Below are 19,910 nucleotides of genomic sequence, written 5' to 3'. Positions count from 1 at the left end.
GCCAACGACATAGTAGAACCTCATGTGCCCGAAGTTGATGTTCCTCACTTCAGTCAGCATCCGGTAGATGTGGAGCTGCTCCACAAACATCCATGCGAAGGTGCTCATGTAGAAATAATGCAGGAGTATGGCAATCACGGTACACACAAACTGCAGAATGGAAAGGGCAGGGAAATTAGTTGTTCTTCTGAATCACAACCTGGTGAGTCACTGGTTCCCCCATGCAGCTAAAGGCAAGTGTAATAAAAAGATTTTGGCAGAACAAATATACTGCCATTAATTAAGTTTTTCAGAGTTTTAGAAAAGCTGCTCATACTGTGAAAGATTCTTTTTTAAAAAAAGAATAAATTATGTGGCCTGTTCTGAGTCTGGTTCAGCTTCACCCTATCAACTCCACACACTTTGAGTTACTGCCTTGCCCTCCATGTTCTGTGGCTGATTTCTCTGTCCCTATTTGCTGCAAAGGTGAGGATTCAAGCTATTCTGACTGAATTCCTTCTGCCTGCAGGAGGGCCAGGGCTGGCAGAGCTCCTGACTCTTTCTCCTGGTGCAGTGCAGGAGGTGAGTATGCTCCTCTGGAGGCTGCAGACCCTCTGTCCTGCCTGCTGTATGAGTCTCACCTGCACAATGCCACTACAGTGAATTCAACCACAGCATGTTTAACTGCATCAGCTAAACCAGACTCACTGCAAACCCAAGAAACTGTGGCTGAGAATGGCTACCCTCAGCCTTGCACTGACTCAGTGTCTCCCATTGCCACAGCAAGGACTGTTCTATAGGTTTTTCTGATACTACATTCTTCCAGAGAGAAAGATCTCTCTCCAAGGAAGTATGCTATTTTGGTACAGTTCTGTTTTGTTTTAAAGTAGACATTTTTTGTTTTATTAGTAGATAAAAAAGTACAAAGCAAGTCTCCTTGTGTTTGGCAGAGTTGTGAGAAGATCTTAGGTTTTCAGTTTAGGACCTGACCCTGAGAAAGTCTTTATTTCTCAGGAAAACTTTAGCTCTGGGGACAGAAAACCATGAAGCTTCAGGCAAGGAAAGTGAACGTGCTGACCATGAGCAATGGATGATCTGTAGAAGAACTCCATCCTTTCTTTGAGGAAATTTCTTATCAGTTAAATGATAAGAAATGTTAAATGATAGAGCTGGAAGTTGGTGATGGGGAGATGAGTGAAGCCCCCATAATTCAGGAGGAGATGGTTAATCACTTGCTATGCCAACTGGACACTCACAAACCCATGGGCCCTGATGGGATACACCCCAGGGTAACGAGAGAACTGTCAGAAGAACTTGCTAAACCACTTACAATCATGTACCAGCAGTCCTGGATAACTGGAGAAGTTCTGGATGACTGGAAATTAGCAAACATAATACCCATCTATAAGAAGGGTTGGAAGGAGGATCCAGGGAACAACAGGCCTGTTAGCTTAACCTTGGTTCTAGGCAAGGTCATGGAAGAGATCATCCTGAGTACCATCACATGGCACATGCAGGGCAACCAAGGGATCAAGTCCAACCAACATGGATTTATTAAAGGAAGGTCCTGCTTGACCCACCTAATCTCCTTCTATGACAGAGAGACAAGAAGGGTTGGAAGGAGGATCCAGGGAACAACAGGCCTGTTAGCTTAACCTTGGTTCTAGGCAAGGTCATGGAAGAGATCATCCTGAGTACCATCACATGGCACATGCAGGGCAACCAAGGGATCAAGTCCAACCAACATGGATTTATTAAAGGAAGGTCCTGCTTGACCCACCTAATCTCCTTCTATGACAGAGAGACACACTTAGTGGATGAGGGAAAGGGATGTGGATCCATCTATAAGAAGGGTTGGAAGGAGGATCCAGGGAACAACAGGCCTGTTAGCTTAACCTTGGTTCTAGGCAAGGTCATGGAAGAGATCATCCTGAGTACCATCACATGGCACATGCAGGGCAACCAAGGGATCAAGTCCAACCAACATGGATTTATTAAAGGAAGGTCCTGCTTGACCCACCTAATCTCCTTCTATGACAGAGAGACACACTTAGTGGATGAGGGAAAGGCTGTGGATGTGGATTTCAGCAAGGCATTTGGAACTGTTTCTCACAGCATATATAGTAAAACTGGCTGCTCATGGCTTGGATGGTGGACTCTTCGACGGGTAAAACACTGGCTGGATGGCCCAGAGAGTCGTGGTGAATGGAGCTAAATCCAATTGGTGGCTGGTCACTAGTGCTGTTCCCCAGGGTTCAGTGTTGGGGCCAGTCTTGTTTAACATCTTTATTGATGATCCAGACATGGGGATTGAGTGCACCCTCAGTAAATCTGCAGATGACACTGCTACTTGCAGTCAGGCACAGAAGTCATGGCTGGTAGTATACATCTTCAGCTAGGAACAGAGAGACCTGGAGCTTCCAGCCCAAGGTTTGGATTTGGTTTTTATCCTATGTCAGCAGCACAAAGTGGACCACTAAGCTCTGCCAGACTGAGAGCAGCAATAATTAAGGACCTGCTGAAACCAAAGAAACCAGGTCCTTAGTGTGACTAGAAGTAACAAGCCAAAATGGACAAACTACTAACTGAAGTCATCTTTGTGATCAAATGGTCACCTTGAAATCTCTGACCTTCAGAGACTTGCATTTCTGTAATACCTGCTAACCAGTCTTCTCTCCCAACATAACAGTTTGATGGATGAAAATAGGAATGACCACAAGCATCCGATACTTGAAATGAAATCTTGCAATTAACCTTCTCCTTTCAGAAGTAAAGCAAAGAATTGTGCCAAGTATCTGTTGATAAGCTTGAATTAAGAGCACTTTGTGCAACCATTCAATTTTTGTTTGAAAATGTTTTACATTGTGTTTTGGAACCTTTTGTTCCCGTGCAGCACTGACCCTGATTTCAGGCTTTGGCATGACTTTTTAGTGGTTTTTCATGGTATAATGCTCAGAAATGTGTTTCCCTGTTTAACTTTGCCGAGAAAAAGAATTATACAAAGACTGCCAACTTTCTGGATTCACTTACTGCATCAGCTTTATTATAACACTAAGTGTTATTGAAATGTAGCTCACCAAATAAACCATCTTTCTTCCCTCTATGTAAGCAGTGCTTTTTTTGTTCCTACTTGCACATGCGTATGAGTAGAATGCTGCCCTGAACATTACCTTTTTCAGGTAAGAAGAAAGAAAATAAATCACCTTCTATCAGTAGTCCAGGGAAAGATTAAAACCTCACCCAGAAATGTGACTGTTAATTTACAGAAACCCATAAAAGCCAGGCTGGGTGCCAAGCGGCACAGCATTATTTGTGCTCCAGCATTCTTTACCTCTTTATGTTCATCAGTGCATGACTCGTTAGACAACTCTCATTCCATACAGACAGATGAATAATTGTCTCAAGCAGACATGGCTTACAGCCCTCCTACCTTTTCAAATTGACTGGGTATGCTGTAAGGAGTGTTTTTTTGCCTATGAATTACATTCTGTAACTTAGAGATGTTTGTAAATGGGTTAAAGGTTTGGGGTGCTTCACTGGGGCCTGGTAACAGTACAGGACATGATCTCACCATGAGCCCCAAAGCATGAAAATGAGAAGAAGCAAAAGAGAACACTCTCCAAGTACAATCATTACAATTCGTGGTATTGATGTAATGGATGGTTTTACTACTTTTACAAACCTCTGCTTGGTGCTTCATGATACTATGGAAGAAATGTGAAAATGAGGAGGCATCATTTACTGCACAATTTTTGGTAAAGTTCTGCAGGGATGTGGGTGTAGCCCCCAGCTCCTCAGTATTCAGTATGCTGGAGAACTGAAAGAGTATAAACTCCTTGCTAGTGAAATGCAGTGACAAATGAGTGGTGTGCTCAGCAAGGCATGGGAAAGGTCAAGTTACACAGAGTGCTGTGGATCAATTGGCAAGGTGAGCTCCTTGGAGCAAAGCTATTTTAATATGTGAACTTGTATATAATGAAACAAAGTCAACATGGGTTCACACATGACATGAGACCACATCCCAGAGGGCAGGTCACTGCAGAAGATCTCACCACAGCAGCAGATAAGAGACCTGAGTTCCTGGTGCAGAGAAATGCTGGAATACTGGAAGGGATAGAACCAGCTGGAAGCTTCACCCAGTTCAGCATTCACAATTTTTCAAAACGTAAAATGGGAGAAGCAGCCCAGAAAAAAAGCAACAGAGCAACCTAGATCTTAGAAACTGAAGAATTTAGGCAGCTTAATTTTATTTAGTTTTCCAAACTAAATACTATTAAACAGAGGCTTCCTGGCAAGACAATCTTTATAAGACAGATCTCTCAAATTTACTAGAAAAAGGCCTTGTCAGCACTCAGTTACTTGAAGCCGAAATCAGTCAAGGTCACTTTTTAAAATGTATGTTATAGCTCAAATGGCTATTAGAAGCCAGAGTGACACTGCAGGATTAAGTTATACAGCAGATGAGGCTGCGTGGTTAGGCCCCGTGATTGATGGTAATGATGTTCATTAAATGTAGGCATAGTCTCCCATTTCTGCTGCTTGGACAATCTGGAATCAGCACGATTTTTTGGTCGTTTTCATCTCAAGACTGTACTTCCCTCTCAAAATTTAGACTGAAACATGTACAGTAATGGATTTCTGGAAGATAAATTTTCTTCACAGTGTTCAGATAATCCCTACAGTAACACTTTGAATATTCTTCCTATCTTTATTGCATGTCATCCCTTATCTGTGTACTGCCTGTTTGGCACAGGGAACTCTGCAGTGTGACCCTGCTGGAAGCCTTGCCTGCTTGTCCCCTACCTGCCTGCACGGAAGCCATGACTTTCGGGATGGGTGCTACTAAGAATCAGCAGCAATACTACATATAATGCCACAAGGTTAACACAGCAACAAGATTCCAAGTGCAGAACACACACACTTCATGTGTGGCATATATCTCATAGGCAGACCATTCTTTTCTTGCCTTTCTTGACACACACAGTGCTGGAGGTGCCTGCACTAAGCTTTGCCAACAGATACAGTGGGTTGAAGCCAACAATCACTGCAGCTGGAAGGCACAAAGCAAAGCGACAGGTTTCCTACTGATTCTTGCATGTAGCAAGCTGTCCCATGCCTGGCAAGTGGCTTCTCCAGACTGACCATTGAGTGTTCAACAGGCATACTAGCCCCTGCCCAGCAATACACAGTTGGAAACCTACCAGTCAACACCAGGAGCCATTTGGGCTTGTGAGGTAATGGAGAGTCTCCTACTGAACAGACAAAGCAAGACAGAAAACACACTGATGGAAAGGAAGCAAGAAATCAGTATTCAGGGTTCAGTTCCTGGGATAAGCCTTCAACTGGGCTGCTGTCATATGTTCTCAGAGAATAAGATACAGTCCTATGACCTTCCATTGCTTATTAGTCATGTAAACCACACATGAATACGTTAAAAATCTGATGTTTTTCAAATGACTGTTGAGGCCAAACAGAAGTAAAAATAAAGAGAAAGTGAAACAGATGGAAACAAGTAAAAGTTGCAACATGAAACCCCTGATTTAAAGCTTGACAAGAACTTTAGCAATAAGCACAGAGTAACTCTTACCGGGTTTTCAGTCTGGTTGATTCCAATGAGAAAGACAAGCTCAGAGAAGAAAAGAGCAGCCACCAGGTTTTTGTGGATACTGTGCAGGTTGGAACGCAGTGTGCGGATCAGGACCAGCAGTACGAAGGTGATCAGCAAAGCCACCAGTGAGATGGATACTGTTGTATAAGTGACAATCTTCAGAGGAAGCACCTCCCCATTCTGTAGAAAGACAGATTGTCAGGATCTCTTGGAGTTTTTCCTTCCTTTTCCTCCAATCAAATCTACTACTCAGAATGTCAATGTTTTCATTACTACTGAGCCAACACACAGATTTCCTTTAGGACCAACAGGAGTGGATGATGTCACTCAACATGTTGAGTGTGTATGGGCAGCACCCAGAGGGTGCACCGACCAAGTGAGAAGATCCTTTCAGCAGACTCAACAGCAGGTGCTGGCAAAGATGGGAAACACTTCTGACACACTGAAACATGGGATCAATCTGCTGACAACGCTCTGAGTCGCACTCAAAGCTCAAGCTCTCAATCCAAGCCCTTGAGAACCAAAGCCATCAGAAATCATGAGCCTGATGTTACCCACCTCTCGTTTCGAAATGTCCATCAGGACAGCAAAGCTGGTTATATGGTTGCACTGGCAAGCGATATGGCTCTGGTTTCTGGAAAACAGCTCACACCCTCTGGAGGACCAGGCACCTGTCCCGCCAATCCTGCGGGGGAGAAAAAGGCATTTCTGAGAATCCTCTGACCTCCCCATGCCTCCTGCTGCTACTGCTCTCTGTGGAAGCTTGTGCTGCTTAACCAGAGAAGACTGTAAGTACCAAGACAGAAATATTTACAGCTGTCACCTGCCTGAAAGAGTATCATCAACTTAAAAAGTCTCAGTTGAAGTAGTTTCTGATAAGACAGCTGGCTTTGATGCATAAATTTTGTGGTTTTACAACTGTTTTCAGTTGTGAATTTTTAAATGTAAAATCAGCTTTTGGGTCAGTGACCACACCAGCAACTTGAGGAAGGGATTGCACAGAACAAACTGCCTGTCACAAAGGTAAAATATAACAAAACCACAGAGACATACAGGTTTCTGAGTCATGTGAAATATGTTTCAGCAGCAATATGATACTGTTGTACTGTTCCTCTGAAAAGTACACAAGAAAAGATTAAAACCTTTTCTAATAAAAAATATTTCATATCAGGAGATCTCTTGTATTAACAATGGGGAGGAACTGCTCCCTTAAAAATTCTTCCCTCTGCCCTTTTGGTTAGCTCCAGAAATTATTTTGTCTCAATATTAATAATTCTATTCTGAAGTTATGAGTAATAAAAACAGTCTTGTAGTTACTGAAAGAGCTTTTAATTAGATATGACAGGACTTCTTTTCCATTCAGCAATAAAATATGTTAATTTTAATACCACTTTCTCTTACTCACTTTCTAAAAGCTCTTTCACTACACGCAGCGCAAGAGCTGCTTTTCAACTGTGGCTGTAGGAAAACGTAACAGACAACAATGCCATGGAAGCTGCCAGCAAATAGCTAACAGATGAATCACTTTAGAGCTAATGAGTTATTCAAGCCCATACAATGTTTAAAAATTTATGAAAAAGGGACTTGCCATTCCCTTATAATCAGCAGAATCATCTGTGCATACAAGCAAACACACTACTTCACACGCAGGCAAACGGAGTAGTTTATCATGGCAAATGTAGGAGATTTCTGTTGCCCCTTCTAACCTATCAATGACATAATCTCCTGAAGCCTTTGACTAGGGGCACACATTTCCTAGGTTAGTCTGCTCTTTTATTTCCAGCACAGGATATTGCCTCTTAATGGATTTTTCCATAGGTTTGCTAGAGTTTTTCAGGTTTTAGGAAACAAGGAACAGCTATTCCTCTTACCCTGGGCAGACCATATCATCCTCTCACTATATACCTGGGTTTTGTAGTTGAAAATTGCAGTATGTATGTAATAGTTACAATATTAGGAAACCATGAGCACAGCATGTGGTTACCTCTCAACACATTTCTTTTGCTTTATCCACGCTCTTGAAATACCTCCAGCAGGGCCATGCTGTTTCCACAATACCATAAACCCAACAAAACATTAGCATGCACAGTTACAGTTCATATAATTTTTCTAATTTTCAAGAAAAACGTGTCTTTATCTTGAACTTTACTGGATACAAAAGACCTAAATGAGCCATTTTCAGAATATTTCATCTTTTTCCTAACATGTCCCTCCTAGAGAGCCAAACCCTCTTTCCTGATGTTCTGCTTATACATTACGACTGCTTCCTACCCACTGGAAGAGGTCTAAGGTCCCAAAGAAGGTATTTCCTCCCCCTTCAATTTTTCACTAAAACAAACGAAAGCAAATCCAGAATAAGTGATGGAATGAAAGGTAAGCTGCTTCTTATCAGTGCAACTGCCTTTGCATTGACTTTTGATTCAAAAGATTCAGAAATTTATAATTTTTACTCATATAATTTAATCTGCAAAACCTTAGTCCTCCTTTTTACCCATATAAAGAGATGGTTTTGTAATTTTTTGCACTGGCCCTGGCTGAGGCACCAAGGATAGGTGCCTGTTTGCCATGTACTCTGTCCATAGTCACTAGAGTGCAACAGGAGAAGAGTCAGCTCATGTAAGAGCTGAATCATCTCCTGGAGATCCTGACTTAAAGACCTTTTGAGGTCAGACTATGTCTGTCCAGATATATATCTGTAGGCAAAAAGCATGAGCAAATACAAGGAAATTGTGAGATTTATTATGGCTGGGTGAAAATGAACTCTGCAGAAAGACATGACAGTACCGTGTTTGTTAGAAATGACATGGCTAATCTTCTGTTTGAGGAGCTATGATGATTATTTTCACTTTTCTGAGGTTGGTGGGAAATGACTACACGGCTCAATTCCACCAGCAATCAGCTGCCAGTTGAATAAACAGAGCAAAAAGGATTCTCCTCCAGAATTATCCTCCCAGGCAGGATTTCTCTGGTACTGAGACAGTTGTCATGTACAGCCCTAAAGCAAGCAGGAGACTTACGTGATGGAGTGATTCCAGAAAACACAGACAGGCTTTGTTCTCTCCTCCGTTTCCAGCATGGTGTACTCCACTATGACTGGCTTTTCCATCAGGTTGAGAGGAAACTCCCCTTCACTGTGAATGGCTGTGCTCACTACAGGTGTGTTAATAATAGGGCGATTCGGCAATCTGGACAAGGAGAAAAATTGCGCAGTGACTTAAACATGAAAACGCAAAGCACTGATTTTCCAGGTTCTGCAAATAGAAGAATTCTAGTTGCTTCTGCTCAGAAAGCAAAGTAGATGCACTGGCAGCCTTCTACACAGATGTGTTTCCAAAAGCTGCTGGCACTTCTGACATGGTTATTCTCTCACATTGTGCCAGAGAAGGAATCTTCCCCTAAGAAGACAGGCTGAGGAAGTTGGGGCTGTTCAGCCTGGAGAAGAGAAGACTGCGTGGAGACCTCAGAAAAACTTTTCAATATCCGAAGGGGCTACAAGGGAGCTGGAGAGGGACTCTGTGTTAGGAACTGCAATGATAAGACAACGGGTAATGGGTTCAAATTGAGGGAGGGAGAGTCTAGGCTAAATGTGAGAAAAAGGTTTTTTACTCTAAGAGTGGTGAGACATTGGAACAGGTTGCCCAGGGATGTGGTGGCTGCCTCGATGCTGGCGGTGTTCAAGGCCATGGCAGGGAGGGTTGGGACTAGATGCTATGTAAGGTCCATTCCAACCCTTAAATTCTATGATTCTAAGAGACAGTACTGCAGTGGCAGTTGCAGCACCGATGACATTTGGTCGGTATAAAAGCAGCTCTGTCTCCCACCTACACTCAGAGAAAGTGAAAGAAGGGATTTGCACAACTCACAAACAGATAGGAAGTTTACCTCAAGCTCCTTCGGTCAGGATCATAGTTTTCAGGCAGAAGGTGCCCCAGGGACCGGTATATAATGACCATGGCAACAGTATGATGTGTTGAGTCATCTGGGTGTCTCTTCTTCCTCTTTGCAAAAGCACTCTCAGGGCTAAGTGCATCACTGTTCAACTTAGAGGGTATTTTGTGATTTGAAGGCTTCATTGTAGGCACTGCTATGAAATTAACAGAAATATTAAATTCTTTCCACACAGATTCACAGCTGCCATTTCAACTGGCAATTTTGCTTTGCAAAGATACAGAGATGCTACTGTTGTTATAGCTCTAGACTCGCAGCACTCAGCATGCTCCTAATGTTATATGCAATATTTTTAACAAAGTTTTAGCACATTTCATAGTTATATAGCTGATAATCAAATAACCATTGAACCAGGAAAAACCATTTAGTCTAGCTAGAAAATAAGCAATTTCTAAGCTAAAAGATCTATGAGCATACAAATACTCCATGCATAACTTAAGGAGAACAAGACTAATGTTATGAGTGCATCAACTAGTCACACAGGATTTCTCCCAGCTAATTCTTTCATATAATGAGCTTTCAGTTTTGGCAGTATCTCTTAAAATTCGCCTTCCCTTTGTTTCTTACAGAAAAGATACAAGTCATACAAGCAGATGTGTCCTTTTTCTGAGCAAGAAAGTCATAAAGATATATTAGCCTATTATGTATTATTTTCACAAGTGCTACTATTCCCTCATTTAGAGAATATTCAGCCCTGGTATGTGTATTGCACTTTGAATTACTCTCTCTCCCCTCCCTTGCCCAAGGAAACTTGTGGTGCTTCTCTGCAGTCTTGGGGTGCTTCAGAGACACTGGGAAGCAGGTCCTTCCCCATGTATTCTCCCTCATCACCCAGCTCACAACTTCTTGTCCATTTCTGGTAATGTCTCTACTCCCAGATTTGGATTCTCCATCTCTTACACCACCTCTACCTCTGCAGGGACTGGAGGAGGGTGGCTGTGGGACTGCAGGCTCTGGGCAGCCATCCCATCCTATGCTGGTGGGAACAGAGGCAGATCACTTCTCCCGCTCTGACAGGGCTGTTCGAGGGGCTGCAAGCAAGACTTGACAGACAGGTACAGCCAGTTATGCAGCCCCTCTGCTCCCATCCTGCCGGCAGGCAAAATGCCTCAGAAGTATGCACAGCTGCTCCATCCTGAAATAATGTTCGCTTGTGTCGATGGTTGCCCTGCTCTCACCCTGGTACCACTCTGCTTCACGAGGACCAATAGTGCTCCTTGGGAGCGAGTCATAATTGCTCTCTGAACAGCAGCAGAAGGGTTTTACCTTTCCTGTCTGAAGGTCTGAACAAAGTATCAGGGAAGACAACAGATGACTCGAGATCTTTTGGGTAATCTTCTTTAATCTCATGAAATCGTGGTATTCTGGCTCCCGTGAAATTAGTCTTGTCAAAGATGTCAACAGCAATAACTGGAGGGAAGAAAAGTTTCCCATTAAATTAACTTTGATGCTTTCAAGTGTGATATTGCGACACAATGAAACATGATTGAAAGGTTAAAATATCTGAGCAATGCAGATAAGAAATTTAACCCCCAAAATACATAGTAAAATATAATTTCTTTCAATTAATACCTTATATGACAACTTAAAGCTTTCGTGTCAGCACTAAGTTACATTAATCAAATTAGATACTTATTTTGCAGAGGAAAGGAATTCATACAACAGAGTCTCATACTAGGAAAACACTACTGCAAACACTGGAAATAGAGAACCATAGAATTGTTTAGGTTGGAAAAGACCTCTAAGATCATTGAGTCCAACCATTAACCCAGCACTGCCAAGTCCACCACTAAACCATGTCCCTGAGGGCCACATCTACACATCTTCTAAACACCTCCAGGGATGGTGACTTCCCTGGGCATCCTGTTTCAACGCCTGAGCACCCTTTCACTGAAGAAATTCTTCCTAATATCCATCTCAAGGCAGATCACTTTGCTGGTACTTCTCCAGCAGCAGCAGGCTCTGTGGTTCCATGAAGGCCTTTCCCTGGCTGCTGTTCAGTGAACGTTCCTGCTTCACAGAGCTTCTCCGTGTGCCGCTGGCTTGCTCCAGTGTGTGCTGCATCTTCCAATTTTAGACTTGCTTCTTAACAGGAAGACTAAATCTGCTGCTTCAAGAACATACTTTTTCTACATCTGTTAAACTTCAAAGTCAGCTAAACAAAGAAAATAACCTGGATTTTACCTGGGACTATTCCTAAATCCTACAGTTCTCCATCCTTTGCACTAGCAGTTCCTCCCTAGTTCACCTCATAATCTCTGCCTGTTGTCTAACTGCCAAAATATTTAAAAGCAGCTGAGTTGGCTTTAACTTTCCCATTTAAGAGAAGTCACTGTGTGCCAATTTATATGCTCTAATAAAAGTGAAAAGCTGGAAGTCCTGGGGGTAACCCCACACCGAAAGCTGTGATCCACAGCAAGTTTCTGTATGAAGAAATATCCAAGTTAAGATCTGCAAATTCCCATTCCTTTCTTAGTCTCTAAATAAGTCCCAGATGAGCCATTAGAAAACTCTATTAACACCATGTTCACCTGGAAAAACTGTTCAAAAGAAAACAGACCCCCAGTTGCCTCATCCCTCTCAAGCTCACACCTTTTTACACAGGAAGAACCAGTTGAAAAAAAATTATGATTTACAACCTGCAAGACATTCTGGGGTTTGTTTTCATCTCAGTTGGCTTAAAACGCTGAGCATACTTTTTTCCCCTGAGTGCGAAGCTAAAAAAATTTTGATTCTCATAATCCTGAATCAAAAGGAAGTATTTCAGTTTTGGTTTATTAAGCAGAAATCAAAGTGTTTCAGTTTGGCTTATTTCAACAATAATCCCCGCCAGAGTTGATGCAGGATGCTACAACCTTTGTAGTTTGACTGTCTCGTGTTTTTGGTTTTATGCCCCTGTGACCATAGACATGAAGCATTCTTGGTACAAGGTTTGTAGGCAATTCTCTTTTTACACCAATGGGTGTAGTTGGGAAAATAAGACAAACTTTTGAGCACATAAGCCCTTCTTTAGGTCTGAAATGAGAGCAACAGCTTGAAAAGCTACATATGAATTCAGGCTGATAATAGTTTCGAGCACATCTGAAAGAAAAACCAGACAGCAATGCTGCTTGGGAGGGACCTCTGAAGGTCCTCACCTCCTGCTCATGGCAGGACTATCACCAACTCGATCAGCTCAGACTGTTGGTACCTGGGAAGAAAATGAAATAGAGAGGGCAGGGGAGAAAATGAGGAAGGAGGCTGAGCAGGCTGTGGTTGCTGTGCTTCACTTGCATGTGTACTGCAGGGACATCCATGAAATGTATCACAGCCCTGCAAGTGCAGGAGCTGCTATTTACTTGTCAGAGGAGGCATGTCCTGTGATAGGTGGGGAAGGTGTATGGGTATGTTTTCTTCTCAGTTTGGACCCACGAAATGTATCACAGCCCTGCAAGTGCAGGAGCTGCTATTTACTTGTCAGAGGAGGCATGTCCTGTGATAGGTGGGGAAGGTGTCTGGGTATGTTTGCTTCTCAGTTTGGACCCATTCTGGCCAGATATTTTAGATCCCAAGAATTTTGCTCTGATTATGGGTTTTGCAAGACTGGGTGTGTGTTTGAAGGCCTGGATGGGTGATTCTGAGAAAACACCTCTCAGCACAGGTATTTCTACAGAAGATGATTTTTCTGGATAGGTCCCAGGCTAGGAAGATGTGAAGACCGGAGGTATAATCACAGAATCATTTAGGTTGGAAAAGATCTCTAATACCATTGAGTCCAAACTTCGACCAATCATCACCCTCTCAACTACACCACAGCACTAAGTGCCTCATCCAGTTGTTTCTTGAACAACCCCAGGGATGGTGACTCCACCACCTCCCTCGGCTTCGTATGCTAATAAGATCAATAACAGGTAATAAGATCAATAGTAGGGCTGGAATTGTTTTGTACTGCAGTAATGCTTCAGATGGTGGTGGTGGTGGTGTGATTTTTTCTAAAATGTGATCTGCTGCATTCCACTATACTAGCTGGTCTCAAGAGGAATTAACTTTACTTAGAAACTTTGTTCTTCCTACAATCTGTACACTGCTGTGACTGCAACAAAACGTCACATGGAGCAGCAGCATGGCCCAGAGGGAAAACAGATCAGAGGCCCCCATGGCAACTGAGAGATATGGATCAATGGACTTGAAATAAATGTAGTGATTTTTCTCAGTGGGTACTACTAAAACAAATCACAAGCACCTCCATCCAGCACAATTTTAAACTCCAATACAAACAGTATTCAGCACAGATACTCACTCATGTTAGCGGCAACAATGACAAAAGGTCTCATGTAGGTTTTCTTCATGTTCTGGGCCACGTTGTTGAAATACTCCTCGTAGTGCCTCAGCAGGTGAGCAGTGCCACCCTCGGTTCGCTGAATTTGCTCCCAGTGCTCCTTGTTGCTGGGGTCCAGTAAAGCACTACCCACTTTGATGACATGCTGAGAAATAAAGCACAAGCCTAAATTACAAAGGAAACAAAGCACTGGGTTTCAAGTGAGGAATACTGAAAATGATTGGCATTACTGCCTCAGGTGAGTGTATAATGAAATATTTTAATGCAGGCATGTTCTACTGCAGCCATGTGAAAATACGCACACCAGTTACTCACCCTGAGGATTTTTTTGTTACATAAAGCAAATCCCTCCAAATGTTTTATGAGCAAAGTCAGCCAAAATTGGAGGCTGTAAGAGAATTTTCTTGCCCCTTAAGGACAGGAAACCTAGCAAGAAAATGCAGAAGGAAAACCTAACCATGTTTTCTTTGTCTCAAAGAGATAAGACACAAGAAAAGCAGAGCATTAGTGGGTACACTGACGAACTCCCCCAGAGAAATCAAGATAATGTGTTTGGATGAAAAACAAAAGAAAGTCACAGATAGCTATATCACATTCTCTTTTATTTTAATTTTTTCTTTTACTCTGTCATTTCCTGGATAATGAGGACAATGTACATGGTGAAGAATGACAAGAGTGTGTATTGACTTGCATAGACAAACTTGAAAATACCTAAGAAAACTTAAATCATATTATTCTCTCCCCATTTTTTGCTGCTTATGAATGGTATTAAAAAGGAAGCACTTTCTGAGGACCTTCTGCCCTTTCTCAGAAGAATATGCAAAGAGCCTCAGGCAGAATGGAAGAAGACTGACCCCAAAAGAAAGGGTTAAACAGCTTAGATGGGAAAGGTGCTACAAAGCTTTTAATTTTGGTGTACATATGAACTATATTGTTCTAAGAAAACCTAATTTCCAGTTAGGGTAAAATTTGAATAAATGATGGTAGGAATTAATCATCTCAAGCTCTAAAATGGCCAAGGCAAATATTTAGGCTTCATTTAGAAGGAGCTATATCCTGTAAGTGTTGTCTGAGGCAGCAAGCATGTACCTGAGCTGTAAGAGACTGCCAGTATGACTACCTCTGCCTAGGGTAAGAAGCACGACATGGTTCCCAGGAATGCAGGAGACACATTATGTACTTGATACCAAGCCTCCCCTGTGTTTGTGAACATTATTTATGTTTTTTATTAGCTATTTTTCAGGCTTCTAACTGAGAGTAAAAAAAAATAAATTCCTTCTCCCCTTGTGCTCCCTCAGACTAGGATGTTACCTCCTTTTTCTCAAGAGCTGTACTGATTAGTTTTCAAATTCCTGGCCTAAAATATTTAGGGAGTTCTTGAAAACATCATCTGTATGAATTTCAGTGCCAAGTGCAGGGAATAATAAATTAAAAGCAGAGGTTTCCAAACCAATTTTATTTTGCTTATTGTTCTTGATTTTACTTAAAAAACATAGTAACAATGAACTTCCTTCTCAAGATCTGAATGGGGAAATTAATTCACTGCCTACAGGAAAGGAAAAACTGAATCTCGTAAAATCTGGTGTGTCTGAAAGGCAAAATGTTTCAGAAGTTGTCGGTTCTCCGCTGACTGCACAGCCCAAGACTTTCTCAGCCACATTTCCTGCTGCTCGTAACTCCCCAGAGACATCCTCTCCTGGTGCACTTGGCCTTGCACAGGGTCTCCAAGTTCATCCCAAAGTCTGCCTGAACTGGCTGGTCCTCCCGGAGTACTGTGAGCAATGACCTGGATGTAGCACACCTTCAGAGGGAGCCACACCACCTCTGGCCAGCAGAGAGGCCACTCTTGGCCCATGGAGGGTTATTCCAGCAACCCTATGCTGCTGCCCAAGTTCTGGGCTTTGCTTTCACAGATCCAGAAGGATGTTTTAGCTTGGACTCTGCTGTGCCATGATTGGGATCTTGGAAATACTATTGGAAAGTGTGGACAGCAGGACCTGCAGCACGCATGGCAATGAGGAAAGCTCTATGAGCCTGACATGGGTCATCTAGACTTCACATTTTCAGACCACAGAAAACTCCCAAATTCCTCCAGATCTCACATTTTTTCACCACAACTATGTGCTTCCCCACACAGGGAGGGTGCTACAGCTTGTTCTCTAGACCTGGTCAGGTCTTTGATAATAACTAGGTGTTTCATGAATGCTCTGGATAGCAGAAGCCCTTGGGCACACATTTTAGTATGTGCATTAAGTTATCAATACAAGATGGAATGTCTTACAATGTATCACCTCATGACTCAAGTGCTTTCAAACTGAATTAGAAGAAATCTTCAGAGTCAGTAACTAGCTCAGACTTAGTTCATGGTGTATTTCACAGAAGCATCAAGGTTGGAGGAGATCTCTAAGATCATAGAGTCCAACCATTAATCTGCCACTCTGCTGGAACCCCTAAACCATATCCTCCAGCGTCAGATCCAGATGCCTCTTAAACACACCAAGGACAACCTATTCCAGTGCCTGACCACCCTAACAGGGAAAACATTGTTCCTAACATCTAATCTGAATCTCTCTTGTCTCAATTTAAATGGACACGATCACATTAGGCACATTTCACAGCAGAAGAAAATACAGTAGACAAAACTATTTTAGCCAGGAATAACACATTAACTCAATGATTTTTTTAACATAGGGAATTTTGCTTTTGGCTGTTAGCATGATGCTACTTTCAAGAAGCACACGTTCTATGTTATTTGTATTACACACACATATGCGCACACACACACACACATACATAACAGACTTTCAATTCTAACTCAGAAGACTGGTTTATTTGTGAAACACATTCAGCAATTACATGACATTTGTTCCACCTCAGTCAAAGTCAAATTTAATTAATCCATTGCCATATAACTTTTAAGGGAAACTGCAAAAGCTCAGCATGGTATAGAGTGTCTCTCTTACCTCATTGAATTCCACGTCTCTGGTGGCTGCCAAGTCAAACCCTTGCTGCTGGCTCTCATACTGGAGGACCCGGATCATCATCTGGTAGGCTGTCCTCACGTCATTGCCATACAAGCTGTGTGTGTATTTGGTGGCATTCTGCAGTGCTCTCACAATCCGTATGGTTTTGTCTCCATCCAGCTTGGTCTCATTGTGGTGTAACTTCTCATTCTGAATCAGAGATAAGAAGGAAGAAAAAACACAATGATGTAACTTTTTCTTTTTTAATTCTAGTTAAAAAGACAATCAGAATTTAGGAGCTTTTGGCACGAAGGAGTTGTTTGGTCAAAATGTTGTTTGTCTTGAGAAAGTATTAGCAACACAAGTCAATGGCAAATGTAGCTGAGAGCCAGAAAGGCAAAAGGGTCCTGACGGAAACAAGGGGGTTCAAAGACTCACTCAAAAGACTGAGTGACGGTATATCAAACTAGAGTTCAACCTGATGGTCATTTACAAAACAAAGGAAAAAATGAGAAGGCACAACTTACCATAACTTTTAGATCCACAAAAATGTTGGTGGTGCAGTTGAAAAGCTCCGGAGGCAGCCAGCCCTTCTCAATGTTACAATGACGAACGGCGTTTCCTGCAGGAAACAAAGCATCAGTGGCAAACAGTGCTCTGAATTGTGCTGGGGAAATCTTCACAGACTTCAACTATCCTAGACTTTCAGATTTTCAGGTTTCTTAGAGCTGCACATGTATTTCAGTTTTCAAACTGGGTATTTCCAGTCAGAGAAAACTGGAAACCAATAAAACAAGAGACAATAGGCAAAAACTGATGCACAGGAAGTTCCACCTGAATACGAGGAAGAAATTATTTCCTGTGCAGTCACTGAGCACCGGAACAGATTTCCCAGAGAGGTCGTGGATTCTCCCTCACTGGAGGTATTCAAGAACCATCTGGATGCAATCCTGAGCCATGTGCTAGAGGGTGGCCCTGTTCAAGTATGGAGGTTGGACCAGATGACTCATGTGGTCATTTCCAGCCTAATTGATTCTCTGATTCTGTAATCTTCATGAATTGTTTTCCCCAGGCTTTAGAGAAAAGTCAGGCAAGCTTCAAGCTCTGCCCAACCTCTCTCAGCCTCACTGCCCCAATGTTCTGAAATTAATTCAGTAATTTATTTATACCAAATATGAGAAAGATTCTTCACTTTCTAAGTATTCCTGAAAACCAATCCCTGCTCAGATTTCTGTGCAATCGCCTATACAGAAAGACCTCCCAGACAAATGCTGTCCTCACATGCCAACACCCCTGCAACACTGCACATGCTACACACTGCAGCTAACATGCATCACTGCCTTTTTGCCACTTGTAAATGGACTGTGAGCAGCTTAGTCTTTCATTTAGCCTACTATATTTTGTACTATTTGTCAAATAATTTTAAAATGTGACTTTTGGCCGTGGATCCTTCGCTGTGAATTGCAAGGAATCAAATTCAGAATTTACATTGTCCTAGTTAACTTGCACATAACATACTGTATGTGTCTAAGCCATTTAATTACCAATAGCTAAATAAGAATAATTAATTTTACTGTAACTAATTATATTATTTCTCTTCCATGATTAAGTGAATACAATTAAACCTCAAGTTCTTAGTCTGAATATTCATTATTATAAAGCTTACTGTAAAACTTCCTTAAAATGTGCAATTCCTATAAGCACCCTGCTAGCTTATTTTCTAGAAGGCACACTGAGGTCAACCACAAGAACAGTGCAGAAAACTTAATTCAACTTTATACTGTTTTATAATGTAAATATCCTTCACTTTAAAAAAATCAATTTTATCTCCTAAAATCCTCAGAATAAGAGCTTGGTTGACCACAAATCTTCTGCACCCCTACAGGCAGTGGCCTCCCCAGAGTAATATCTGGGGCAGTCACATAACTATTTATAACTCACTGAGCCTAAGGAGCACTCACAGCAGAGAGTTATGAGGCCCAAAACTGAGACAGAGGTTTCATTTCCCACAGAACAGCCCCCACAAAAGATTGTGAACTCTGTTTTCAGGGACATGAATGAAAAAGCAGGTTGTCATTTGCCTGTTGTACAAAAAGACACGGCTCATGGGCTTTAAAAATGGTGTTTTTCAGCTGTCTCACTTGGGGGTTAGAGAAAAGAAATTGGGTGGAAAAATGTGAGTTTTGCTGTAACTCTTAGCTTTAGTAGCCTTCAATGCTAGTAAAGCAGTCATCATGTATATGATTTTCCTCGTTTTATCTTTGCCCAGGGGAGCTGTATCGCTAAAGAACATTAACAAGACACTAGAAACTGAAAGTTACATATGTAAGAATTGTTTGATAAACAGCAAATAGAAAACTGGACTGTGCTTTTTTGAAAATAGAGAATTTCTGTTCTTTGTACTTGCCTATCTGCTGCACTTTTGCATTTATTTATTGCTCCTATTCCAAATGTATTGTAACAGTTCCTTGATTTCAGCTAGCTAAACTGCTCGTGGCATGTACGAGCTATGCTGCAATCTCTAGACCCAATGAATTAATGCCATTCCCAATGTATACAATTTTCCACTGTTTTTTTTCCCTCTTTAAACAGGCATGTAGATAAAATAGTTAATGTTTTACCCAGGGAACTTACCCACTGATCCTTTAGGACATGGCACAGCAGCTGGCTGGCCAAACTTGGTCTGTGGCCACCAAATCCCAGCCTCGAAAGCTTTGGGACAGCCATTATAAATTACTGAAAACAGAAAAAGAAATGATGCAATTTTTCTGACAAGATAAAGATCACAACAAGGAGCTATTTCAACCTGCCTAAAGGACCTTTCTGCAATTCCCAAGCCCTGTCAGGATACCTGTCCTCTGCAGTGCCTTCCAAGCTGTAACCCATCAGCTGTTCCTTATCCATCGTGTGGGCAGACAGGTATGGGCAGGGGAGAGCTCAGGATGATTATGGGGCTCTGGATTTTGGCTCTGCCTATCTCTGCTTGCTCCTTTATTGTGGGAAAACATTTCTCCTCCATTTCACCCACACGCTGTGGTGAGATGGCTGCTGCAGCAACTTTGTGCTGATCACAGGAGGAGGGTGGGTGGGTGGG

At 42.1% G+C, this 19,910-nt stretch overlaps 1 protein-coding gene across 1 annotated transcript in view; it reads right to left on the bottom strand.

Moving 5' to 3' along the window:
• LOC103803700 (cadherin EGF LAG seven-pass G-type receptor 1-like) overlaps positions 1–19,552 on the bottom strand; it is a gene marked incomplete at its 5' end in the record, with an annotated part of 35,408 nt that extends 15,856 nt beyond the window's left edge. Inside the window, 10 exons of the mRNA XM_009076273.1 lie at positions 1–150; positions 5,567–5,767; positions 6,146–6,272; positions 8,605–8,772; positions 9,470–9,671; positions 10,802–10,945; positions 13,815–13,998; positions 16,817–17,026; positions 17,344–17,438; positions 19,451–19,552. The exon at positions 1–150 is cut by the window's left edge and continues 22 nt beyond it. Of these exons, the coding sequence (XP_009074521.1) occupies positions 1–150; positions 5,567–5,767; positions 6,146–6,272; positions 8,605–8,772; positions 9,470–9,671; positions 10,802–10,945; positions 13,815–13,998; positions 16,817–17,026; positions 17,344–17,438; positions 19,451–19,552 (1,583 nt within the window). The remainder of the gene's footprint in view (positions 151–5,566; positions 5,768–6,145; positions 6,273–8,604; positions 8,773–9,469; positions 9,672–10,801; positions 10,946–13,814; positions 13,999–16,816; positions 17,027–17,343; positions 17,439–19,450) is intronic.
• Between the last annotated feature and the right edge of the window lie 358 nt (positions 19,553–19,910).

Source organism: Acanthisitta chloris, unplaced genomic scaffold, assembly GCF_000695815.1.
Source record: "Acanthisitta chloris isolate BGI_N310 unplaced genomic scaffold, ASM69581v1 scaffold20786, whole genome shotgun sequence".
Lineage (NCBI taxonomy): Eukaryota > Metazoa > Chordata > Aves > Passeriformes > Acanthisittidae > Acanthisitta > Acanthisitta chloris.
Note: the sequence above shows the minus strand (reverse complement) of the source record. Positions and strands in the feature narration are given on the sequence as shown.